Below are 12,104 nucleotides of genomic sequence, written 5' to 3' on the forward strand. Positions count from 1 at the left end.
ATCAGAGAGCTACCCAATGAGGAGGAGCTGTGGGAGGTCCCCGAGCCCATCAGACCTGAGCTGCACCTGGAGAGAGGTACGCAGGGCTCATACAGCCCACACACAAACCAGAATAATGCTAGCTTCAAACAGAACACTGAGTTTGTGCTCATGTGTCGTCAGGAAACATGTTTGTTTTTTGCACTCACTCCACGATGAAGTTTCATTAATGACTCCAGAAAGTGCATGAAAAAAAAGAAAAGATCAAGTGTGTTATTTCTCTTTGAAGATATCAATTATTGATTCATATCTTCATGTTTGATACACTTAGTTGTACTCCCTACAAAATGTATGAGAAAGAGAAACTGACAGCACAGAGGGGGCACTGTGATCATGTGACTGAGCAGCAGAGAGGACGATGATGATTTAAGACTTAGATGTTGAAGCTTGACTTGTGACGGTTAGAAAACCAGGTGTTTCAGTGTGGACCCAAAAGCACGACCGGAGGCAGATGAAGCAGTTCAGTGAATTTATTGAAGGGACAAAGGGGTGGAGGGACAGGGTCCAGGGTCCAAGGCATGAGGAGGGAATCGGAGGAGAGGTGAAGGCTGGAGACGTGAGGGCTTGAGGAGGAGGCTGGTGAGTGAATCCAGGCAGAGAGTGTGGCAGTGTGGAAGAGATTGGGTGGCAACACTGGGGGCTCATGGAGGTACTGGAAGAATGGAGGACAGCAGAGTTAGTCACTGGTAAAAACACAGCTGGAAAACTGGAACAATTAAAAATTCACAAGAGAACGGGCTGAAATACCACATCAGATGAGGAATAATCTGGCACTGGAGAAGCCTCACAGCAGGGTTTAAGTGCAGGTGGTGATTGCAGTAATCTGGAGCAGGTGTGAAGGTGCAGGTGGAGCCGCCCAATCTCTGTGAGGAAGAGAGAGAGACCACACCAGAAAAAAACTCCCAAAAATGCCAACTGAAAAGCCAAAACATGTTGCATCACCACATGATTAAGAACACAGCAGTCTGTGTTTACAGAGGAAACAATGACAGGAACAACACAGATCCATGTTCTGAAGATCAGTATCCTCACTGTGCTGCTTCCTCATTAACTCTAATCAGCAGCTCCTGAGTCACAGCTCACAGTTGATGTTCTCCAGTGTTCTCCTTCAGTGATGTTGGGTCTTTGTGAATAATTTAACCGAGTTCAGTCTAGTCTTTCTCTGTTTGTAAAGTGTGTTCAGATCACATCTGTTGTGAATTGGCGGTATATGAATAAAGATTGATTGATTGTAGTAGGCTGTGCAGCATAGAAGGCAGAACAGATAGATCAATGAATAATCAATCAATCAATCTTTATTTATAAAGCGCCAAATCACAACAAATGTTCTCCTCAGACTGTTTCCAAACAGAGCAGGTCTAGACTGTACTCTATGTTTTATTATTAACAAAGACCCAACATCAAGACAGGATCAGATCCAGTCCCATCTTACAGACAGGACTCAGTCTGACCTCATCTTAATCCACCATGAGCAGAGCACTTTGCAGCATTTAGCAAGTTACAGTGGCAAGGACAAACTTCCTTTAACAGGCAGAAACCTCCAGCAGGACCAGACTCATGTTAGACACACATCTGCTGAGACCGTGTTGGAGAGAGGGATAGAGGGAGATGAAGAGACAGAGAGATGATAGTGGGGAGACGGATAGTAGTAGTTCAGTCAGACAACTCATGTTTACTTAAGTTGAAGTTTATTGCAGCATACAGTATTGTGTTTGGTGTATAGGCTCCGAACCTCATTACTCCTCATAGATCATTTAAATGCAGACACTTAGGAGTAAGGAGATAGGATAGCTTAAATAGACCACCAAATGAGAGGATTGATCAGATGATGGGGATGATGATACCGTGTCAGTATGAATGAGCGCAGCTCGAGTTCTCTGCCTGAACTAGCTTGCAGGCGGCGCTCCATTTGTAGAAGCTGGAGTCTGGCATGTCCACATCTCTCACATCTCTCACATCGTCCACAGCAGCAGAGATCCAGAGGATCAGACAAGGGAGCTCAGGGACTCCAGAAAGGTCTATGGTTAGTAACTTTAATGGGACAGGGAGAGTTAAAGGAAGTGATGAGGGGGTTGGGGGGGAAGGGGGTGAGATAGGATCCCAGTGTGTCAGTCTTGGCCTATATAGCACTATAACTAAAAGCTTGAGTCATGAGAGGCAGTTGGTCTCCATGTGATCGTGGCCGAGGATACCGGGAGAGTGGGTGGTCCTTAATGCACTTCTCATAGTCACATCTCTTCTTCAGCCTGCTGGTTGTAGTTTCCCTCCTGGGTGGAGCTCAGCAGTCAGGTGACTCTGTGTTGGTGCAGCAGCATGTTTGGATAGACTCAAATATTTCTGCAGCTTTAATGTGACGACTCAAACTCTGAGCTCTGACTGCAGCAAGAGAGGAATTACATCAGTCTGTTTACATGATCACTTTATTATATTCAGTGTTCACTACACGCACACACACGCACACGCACACACACACGCACACACACACACACACACACACACACACACACACACACACACACACACACACACACACACACACACACACACACACGCTGTTGGTTTGTATCTCAGATATGCTAATTCAGTTTGTTCACTGTGTGTGTGGAGACATAAAAGAGCAGCTGTTACCAGGGCTCAGAGAGAGAGAGAGCAGATCCTCACTGCAGCAGAGATCACACACACGCACACGCACACACACACACACACACACACGCACACGCACACACACACAGATTAACATGATCAAAGTCTTGTTTTTATGACATCAGAGATCAGAAGCAGGCTGTGTTTCTGTGATCTGTGTTTTACAGCAGCTTAAATCCGTTTCTTCTTCTTCTTCTTCTTCTTCTGTGGTTTTAACTCTCTGTTGTGTTTCAGTGCTGTCAAGGAGTAAGCCCTCCCTCAGCTCCCAGGAGGAGCCAGCTCGCCCTGCTCCAGAGGACGGAGAGGAGACGCTGGTCTGCTGGCCTCCTCGAGCTTCCATTCAAAACACAGGCAGCCGCACAGGTGAGGGGGAGGGGGAGGTGGAGGAGGAGGAGCAGGAGGAGCAGGAGGAGCAGGAGGAGCAGGAGGAGCAGGAGGAGCAGGAGGAGCAGGAGGAGGAGGTTTCTTCAGCATCTTACATCGTCACACACACTTCTTATGTCCTGTGTTGTCTCTGCTCACAGCTCACACAGACAGCGGTGTGGTGGACGCTGTCATGAAGATGTGGCCGCCTCCTGCAGCACCTAAAGACAGAGACCCAGAGAGAGACATCACACCCCGAGGAAGCAGCCACGCCGTCCCTCAGAGTCCCAGCAGCTTTGAAGGGAACCAGCCAATCATGAGCAGCTCTGAGGGCGACCAACCAATCAGGAGCAGCAGACCTGCAGATCAGCCCGGCCAGCAGAAAGTCTTCGTCCATCCAGGACAACCGAGCCCTGCAGCCGGGAACACAAACTCCACACACAGACCAGGTCTGAAACTCACGCCTGTTTATTTCTGCAAACACAACATCTCCTGAACGAGTACACAAACAACAGGTGTGTGTGTGTGTCTGCAGGGCTTCAACAGGAGAGCAGGTTATACTGACACACAGAGAAGGACACACACACCCAGGAGCACTCCTGGGGTCTGTAGCTTCTTTTAGCTCACTCTTTGGTTTCTGGCCCAAAAACTCCTGAAGTCTGCTTCTAGCAGCAGCAGGACTCAACACTGAGAGGAACACCTGTATGTCTGTCTGTCTGTCTGTCTGTCTGTCTGTCTGTCTGTCTGTCTGTCTGTCTGTCTGTCTGTCTGTCTGTCTGTCTGTCTGCCAGCCCGACAGACAGACAGACAGACAGACAGACAGACAGACAGACAGACAGACAGATATTTACATGAACAAATGTTCAAAAGGCTCCAACACCACAAACTGTTTGTTCAGGGACTGAATGAGCTGAGGGGACCCCTAGCAGACAGCTAGCAGCTCCCACCTGTCACTCAAAGAGGCCACGCCCCTAATCCTACCTCCCTTTAACCCTTAATCTAAAGGCTGATTTATACCTCTGCGTCGAATCGACGGTGTAGCCTACGCTGGAGGTCCTGTACCTATGCAGAGGCCTACGCACATAGCTGACATGCACCTCCTGCAAAATGTAACTACATGTAGAATTGACACGGACCGCCAGCCCTGTGATTGGTCCGCTCGGCGGCATTGCGTTTCCCGCATTTACAGCACTTCGGGGATCCCCGCTCATCGTCCGTGTATTTGATCTCCTCCTCTCTATTCTTCATGTGATCATGTCTGTATGATAAACAGCAACATGTATCAGCTGTACATTAACAGAACACGCTCTGAATCTCTGTGGAAAAGTAAACAGAGATCGTAGCGGGACCGTAAGCAGGGGACCGGTTATCAGAGAGACCACACTGCCCTCAAGAGTTTCGGCGGTGAATTGCTGCGCGACACGGACACACCGATGAACAAGTATGAGGTGCTGATGTTAGCGTCAGCCCCTGCTGCGTAGGGGAGACACAGAACAATAAATCAGCCTTAATGTAAACGGGTGTAGTTTTGTGCTTGTTGAACTTATGAAGGTAAGATAGTTAGCTGACGTAGATGACATAAAGCTTGAACTCACATGGAGGACAGTTTCAGCTCCTCACAGTGAACAGTGGGAGTGATCTAAGGCTGGTTGATTCAGAACTGAGAGAGTCAGAGATGCTCCATTAGAGGAGGGATCTGATCGTCAGGCCCACTCTGTGTGTCATATTTAGGGAGTATGGGATTCATGTTCAGGTGTGATGATCTAATAAAAACATCTCCTGGACCTCAAGCTTCATTTTCTGTGTATGGCAGCATTAAGAGTTTAACAAACGAAACGGATCCCCTCTCCTGAAGTGAGGTACCTCACACTCATCTCAGAGGTAGTCCAGGTTTCTGGGATTGGCTCCTTCTGACACACGTTCTTCACAGACTGTAGAGTCCTGAGTGTGTGATGTCCTGCGGTCTGCTCTCAGCACTCAGACGGCTCCGTTTGATTCTTACCTTGTTGTGTGTGTCTGACAGAGAGCAGCCAGCCTGACGGGGCTCACAGAGAGGAAACAGATCCCAGACCAGCTCAGAATACTCCATCTGCACCGTCTGCTGAGACCACAGCCAGCGAGCCGCCTGCTCCAAACAGCCTGTAGGCCCCTTCTCCTCCTCCTCATCTTTTACTCATGTCTGAAAAACTGTTTGTTTTCACTGCTGCTAACACACACCACACACTCCTGCTCCTCTCTCTCTTTCTCTCTCTCTCTCGCTCTCTGGCTCTCTCGCTCTCTCAGCTCCGTCCCTGAGGCCGTGGTCCTCCCCTCAATGTTTCAGGGTGCAGGCCCTGCAGAGCGCCCTGCCCTGAACCTGGACTTCCCGATGTGGAACTCTCAGACCGGGCTGGAGGAGATGCAGCTGAACTGCCACAGGCCGAGCACGGTCAGTACGTCCAGGAGTGTTAGTGACACAGAGGGACATGAAGCCCTCTCACACTTTGAGTAACACCATCAGAGCTCGTGAACAGAGGGTTTCCACTGACACAGATCAGACCCATGAAGGGTTCAATTATTTATTTATTTTTTCATTTTTAATTTTATTTAATTTTATTTAACCAGGAGAAGACCACATTGAGATTACAATCTCTTTTTCAAGTGTGTCCTAGCTGAGATCAGCAGAAGCACGTTCCAGCAAAGTTACAGACAAACAACACAGAATACTGAAACATTACAACACATCATGGGTTTCAGAACAAAAGTCATCAGTCCAAGCATCTACAAGCTGAAGCATCTTCCTCAAGAGCCTTCAGTCTGCTTTAAACACACTTAAAGAGACAAGCTCCCTCAAACCCAGGCTCTGCTGCAGCAGGTTCCAGGCTGCTGCAGGAGCAGTATATCTAAAACTTTTAAATAATTTTAAAAGATCACAAAATCACATAAATACAAGGGGAGCAAGTTAAGAGATGAAGACCTGAACCACCCTCTCCATTAAAGGACCAATCGTCAGGCTTTGACACATCATCAGGCTGAGTGAGCTGCTAACTTTAGCCTTCTCAGCGCCATCTAACTCTACAGCCGTCTGTCATCAGCTGATCCAACGTTAGTGCAAACATGAGGTCAGAGGGTCAGACATTAAAAACACAACAGGTAACACAACAGATAAAACAACAGATAACACAACAGATAACACAACAGATAACACAACAGGTAACACAACAGGTAACACAACAGATAACACAACAGATAACACAACAGATAACACAACAGGTAACACAACAGGTAACACAACAGATAACACAACAGGTAACACAACAGATAACACAACAGATAACACAACAGGTAACACAACAGATAACACAACAGGTAACACAACAGATAACACAACAGGTAACACAACAGATAACACAACAGGTAACACAACAGGTAACACAACAGATAACACAACAGGTAACACAACAGGTAACACAACAGGTAACACAACAGATAACACAACAGGTAACACAACAAATAACACAACAGGTAACACAACAGGTAACACAACAGATAACACAACAGGTAACACAACAGGTAACACAACAGGTAACACAACAGGTAACACAACAGATAACACAACAGGTAACACAACAGGTAACACAACAGGTAACACAACAGATAACACAACAGATAACACAACAGGTAACACAACAAATAACACAACAGATAACACAACAGATAACACAACAGGTAACACAACAGATAACACAACAGATAACACAACCACAAATAAGATAAGATAGACTTTATTGATCCCCCATTGGGGGAAATTATTTTGTTCCAGCAGCTTACAACACGGGACAGGGGAATACAACAATAAAAAAATTAAACCAAATAAAATAATATAAAATAAAATAAAATAGAAGAGAATAAAATAAAATAAAGTAACAGAATAAAACATGGAACATTTTACAGATATATACACACTATGTTCACTTATATCTGATGAATAGATAGTGAGGTAAGTTATTGCACAGATGGAATTGCACCAGGTTATTCAAAAACATACACAGTGCAATTCCGATTTGAGATGACTAAGAACCAAGCATCAGGATGTCAGGATGTCTCAGGTGTTAAAGGAGAAATGTGAAAATCATCTCCTCAGATAGAAGAGGTCACGTGGGTCCTTTAAACAGATTGATTTTGACCTTTGATGAACTCTCCTTCAGAGAGACAAGAAAAGGTTCTCCTTCCTCAAACCCCTCCAGAGTCCTCACTCTCTCCTCTGTCCTCCTGCAGGTGGTGCTGTCAGAGGACAAGATGGACCTCACAGCCATCGGGGAGTGGGGGGAGCAGCTGGTGAACTCCTTCCTGTGTCACTGGAGGGACAGCGGCGACGCCGGGAGCCCCGCCCACATCCTGTGGTGCAACCAGAGTGGAGAGAGCGGCCAGCCATACGACTTCAGGCTGACGTTTGGCACTGAGGGGGGGCCAGGGGGGCCAGGGGGGCCGGTGGTGGTGTACGTAGAGGTGAAGTCGACCATAAAGAAGGAGAAGTCGTTCATCCACCTGTCGGCCAACGAGCTGGACTTCGCCCTGAAGGAGAAAGACAGATATCACATCTTCAGGGTTTACAGCGCCGGAGACTCAAACAACGTCCGTCTGTGCCGCATCCAGAACCTGGCTCAGCACCTGCACACCAAGGAGCTGGCCCTCTACCTGTTTGTGTGAGCACCTGGACCTCCACCTGTGAGTCTGAGTGGAGCGGCACACTGAGCTCAGCGCCGTGACGTCTGACGCCTACTGTTTTGAATCTGCACTGACTTTAGTCCATGTGATAAACTCTGTTCTTTCTCCACTCTGAGAAATGATTGCACATTCCGTTTTCTCTCTTCTGTTCACCGTGTTTTTACTGCTGACTCTGCACTCAGCTGTTTTCTATAGAGTTTGAGGTTTTCATGTTCTAGCGGACACACTGAATGTTTTTAACCTTTTTTTACTCCCCGACCTCTTCCTGAATAAAACTGTTTCTGTCATCTCTGATTCTGGATCAGTCTGTCTCAATCTTCACTCAGTGTGTTCACTCCAGGCTCTGGGCAAGGATGGAGATATTACTGAGCTCTCTTTGTAACTACAGGTCTGTAGAATCAGAAACAACCATTTAACCATCTTAAAAGTAGTATGGGAGGTAGAACCTTCAGTTATCAGGCCCCTCTCCTTTGGAATCATCTACCAGTCAGGGTCCATGAGGCAGACACCCTCTCTACTTTTAAGAGTAGACTTCAAACTTTCCTTTTTGATAAAGCTTATAGTTAGAGCTGGATCAGGCTTGGACCGGCTCTTAGTTATGCTGCTATAGGCTTACTCTGCAGGGGGAACTGACACACTGACACACTGGGATCCTATCTCAAAGGTCAGACCGTGCATGATACTCTGTGCTGTGTAATTTAATAACTATATCTGTGTTTGGAGCAGACGTCTCTGCAGTCCTCTTGTTTGAGAGAACTGAACCAAAGACCTCCTGCTGGTCCAGTAGCCTCTTGGTCAGAATGACAGACTCTGTGTTAGCTCTGTGATGAGAACTCTTACTCCCTCTGTTTGATGAGGAGCTGACACCTCCCTGTTTCCATCTGTGATGCAACCTCCTGGTAACCACAGGACCACCCTACAAACATCAGACCAGTCCCTGAGAGACCAGACGTACCATGAACACACCTTCACTGCACGTTTCTAATCACAGCGGAGAGGAAAATAGAGGGCTGTGGGTTTAAGAGATGATGCAGAATCTTTGAATCCACATTCAAATAAAGATCAGCACGATGAACCAGGATGATGAACCAGGATGAAGTCCCCACTGACACCCTGCAGGGAAATATCACAGACTCATCCTCAGTCATGAGACCGGGCTGAGATGACCAACATGTGATTTTTGTTTTCTATCTAAACACATTGATATTAGAAGAGGGACTCCTCGGCACTGCAGACTGTGGATGCCTCATCTAATGGACTGATGAGGCATTCAGGTGCAGCTGGTAAACTCCAAACTCAGAGCTCTACACTGATAGAAAGTAAAACGTGATTTTAGACCAATGATGACAATAAAACCAGACCTGTGGCACAAAAAGTCTGAGGGAACTGTGGCCTTTGATCAGCCTTAAACCTGTTTAAACACTTTAATGTCCTCATGACTGACGAGGACTCTCTGAGTGTCTGAACCCGATCAGTTCATCCTGCAGTGGCCTTCTTGTTCTTTGGACAGGTGTCATGAAAAACCTCACTGATGATTATCAATCAATCAATCTTTATTTGTATAGCGCCAAATCACAACAAGAGTTATCTCAAGACTCTTTTACAAACAGAGCAGGTCTAGACCACTCTATGTCAAATTATGAACAGAGACCCAACACCAAGACAGGATAAGACTCAGTCTGACCCCACCTTAATCCATCATGAGCATTGCACCTCACAGTATTTAGCTAGTTACAGTGGAGAGGACAAACTTCCTTTAACAGGCAGAAACCTCGAGCAGAACCAGACTCATGTTAGACAGACATCTGCCTCGACCGAGTTGGGTCTGGAAAGACAGATAGAGGGGAGTAAGAGAGAGAAGGAGCGGTGATAGTGATGAGACGAGTAGTAGTAGCTGTTGCCGCTGGAGTCCAGCACTCCAAGGGAGCTCAGGGACTCCAGAAAGGTCTATGGTTAGTAACTTCAGAAATAATGTGAAATGATCAATAAATCAATATGAAGCTATTTTATTTACAAACAGGCTTCAAACACTTTTACTGAATAAATAAGAACAGTCAGGGTCTTCAAGAACAACACTCAATGTGACACTTTCCAGGTCACCGTCATCCAGGAGTCTCCTCTCTGACTCCTCCCCCTCTTCCTGCTCTCTGTGACTCTAAATGGGACCATCATTTACTAAATGAACATCATGCTGTGATGAAGAAGAAACTAGAGATTGAGACCATACACTCATTCGTGTTTACAGAGGGAAGAAATCAGCTAAGGAGGAGCAATTTCCTCACGACTGATGTACACTCACCGGACACTTTATTAGGTACACCCATAGGTGTTTCTAGCCCATTTTCACCCCCTAAATTGAATCCCAGCACCCCCAAAATGTGAGAGATTTTTTATTAATTTTTTTACTGTATGTCCTTTTTAACAAGCTAGAACATTTTCAAAACCATACAGTACTTGGTTGAAACGTAATATTTTAACAACAAAAATACAGCAGCTCCATTTCTGTTAATGTGTTTTACATGTTGTGCATTTCAAATGAAAGTCCAAAAAATAATTCTAATGTCAATTTTTGGTATTTTTGGTCCTCACTATAGAGGGCTGGTTTACTCCAGAAACAAACATCCTGTTTATGTGTATGTTGAGGAGCTGCTGTATCAAAATGAGTTGTCTTTTCCCCAGAAATTAGGGTTACCATATGTTTCTTTATGATTCCATCTATTTCTCTTTTGCTGTGGCTCAGCATTTAAATAACCTTTATCAGATTTGATGGTTTAGTCACAGACTTTCCCAAAATGTGTTATACTTTTCTTTCACAAATGTGGGAATGAAATTTCATTAAAATGTGCAAAACAGTGACATTTTTCTTGCCCGGCTGGGCAGCTCACCCCTAAACATCCAGTCCTAGAATCACCCCTGGGTACACCTGTTCAATTGCTTGTAAACACAAATAGCTAATCAGCCAATCACTTGGCCATAACTCAGTGCATTAAGCATGTAGACGTGATCAAGACAACTTGCTGAAGTTCAAACCAAGCATCAGGATGAGGAAGAAAGAGGATTTAAGAGACTTTGAACATGGCATGGTTGTTGGTGCCAGATGGGCTGGTCTGAGTATTTCAGAAACTGCTGATCTACTGGGATTTTCACGCACAACCATCTCTAGGGTTCACAGAGAGTGGTCCGAAAGGGAGAAAACATCCAGTGAGCGGCAGCTGTGTGGACGAAAAGGCCTTGTTGATGTGAGAGGTCAGAGGAGAACGAGCAGACTGGTTCCAGATGATAGAAAGGCAACAGTAACTCAAATAACCTCTCGTTACAACCAGGGAACACAGAATACCATCTCTGAACGCAGAACACCTCCAACCTTGAAGAAGACGGCTACAGCAGCAGGAGACCACACCAGGTCCACTCCTGTCTGCTGAGAACAGGGAACTGAGGCTACAATCAGCTCAGGCTCACCAAAACTGGACCACAGAAGATTAAAAACTATGCCTGGTCTGACGAGTCTAGATGTCTGCTGTGACCTTCAGATGGTCGGGTCAGAATTTAAACAACATGAAAGCATGGATCCATCCTGCCTTGTATCAATGGTTCAGGCTGCTGGTGATGGTGTAATGGTGTGGGGGATCTTCTCTCGGCACACTTTGGGCCCCTTAGTACCAACTGAGTATCATTTAAACGCTGCAGCCTACCTGAGTCTTGTTGCTGAGCATGTCCGTCCCTTCATGACCTCAGTGTACCCGGTATCTTCTGATGGATACTTCCAGCAGGATAATGCTCCATGTCACAAAGCTCATATCATCTCTGACTGGTTTCTTGAACATGACGATGAGTTCACTGTACTACTCTGGCCTCCACAGTCACCAGATCTCAGTCCTTTAGGATGTGGTGGAACGGGAGATTCACATCATAGATGTGCAGCCGACAAATCTGCAGCAACTGTGTGATGCTGTCACGTCAATATGGACCGACATCTCTGAGGAATGTTTCCAACACCTTGTTGAAAGTGTGCCACAAAGATGCTGCTGTTGGAAGGAATGGTGTAAAAGACGTTCTTTTTTTCTGCTGGGTTTGGAGAAAAGGTCATAATACCCATCTGTACTCATCGGTAAGTGGAGTCATTTGAGACTATTGCGAAGTCTGTGTTTTCCAATGCCTATGTATAAAGCAATGTTATAATTCCCCTTATTCCCGTTATGACGGACCAATCATAGCTAATCTCCAATCCTCTGTCCTGATTGGTTAAGGGACGGCCCCTACTATGTCCTTTGATTGGTTATGAGTCCGGCACGATCATGACTGCACACGCCAATCTGTGTTGGGGGGCTAAGAGGAAATCTGGTTGGGAGGGA

The 12,104-nt window shown here is 46.0% G+C and overlaps 1 protein-coding gene and 1 long non-coding RNA gene across 4 annotated transcripts in view; one reads left to right on the forward strand and one right to left on the reverse strand.

Annotated features, from left to right (window-relative positions):
- The window catches only part of wu:fj29h11 (protein NO VEIN), a 75,530-nt gene extending 67,484 nt beyond the window's left edge, over positions 1–8,046 (forward strand). For all 3 annotated transcript variants that reach the window (XM_034707573.1, XM_034707575.1, XM_034707574.1), the window contains 6 exons: positions 1–76; positions 2,917–3,045; positions 3,207–3,494; positions 5,069–5,186; positions 5,329–5,473; positions 7,303–8,046. The exon at positions 1–76 is cut by the window's left edge and continues 39 nt beyond it. In XM_034707573.1, the coding sequence (XP_034563464.1) occupies positions 1–76; positions 2,917–3,045; positions 3,207–3,494; positions 5,069–5,186; positions 5,329–5,473; positions 7,303–7,734 (1,188 nt within the window). In that variant the 3' untranslated portion in view covers positions 7,735–8,046. The remainder of the gene's footprint in view (positions 77–2,916; positions 3,046–3,206; positions 3,495–5,068; positions 5,187–5,328; positions 5,474–7,302) is intronic.
- LOC117829856 lies at positions 494–905 on the reverse strand. Its single transcript, XR_004634704.1, has 2 exons — positions 787–905; positions 494–691 (listed from the first exon to the last, which is right to left on the reverse strand). It is a non-coding gene; the product is annotated as an uncharacterized LOC117829856 (long non-coding RNA).
- Positions 8,047–12,104: the final 4,058 nt, after the last annotated feature.

The sequence above is a fragment of the Notolabrus celidotus genome, chromosome 18 (genome assembly GCF_009762535.1).
Source record: "Notolabrus celidotus isolate fNotCel1 chromosome 18, fNotCel1.pri, whole genome shotgun sequence".
NCBI classification, from domain to species: domain Eukaryota; kingdom Metazoa; phylum Chordata; class Actinopteri; order Labriformes; family Labridae; genus Notolabrus; species Notolabrus celidotus.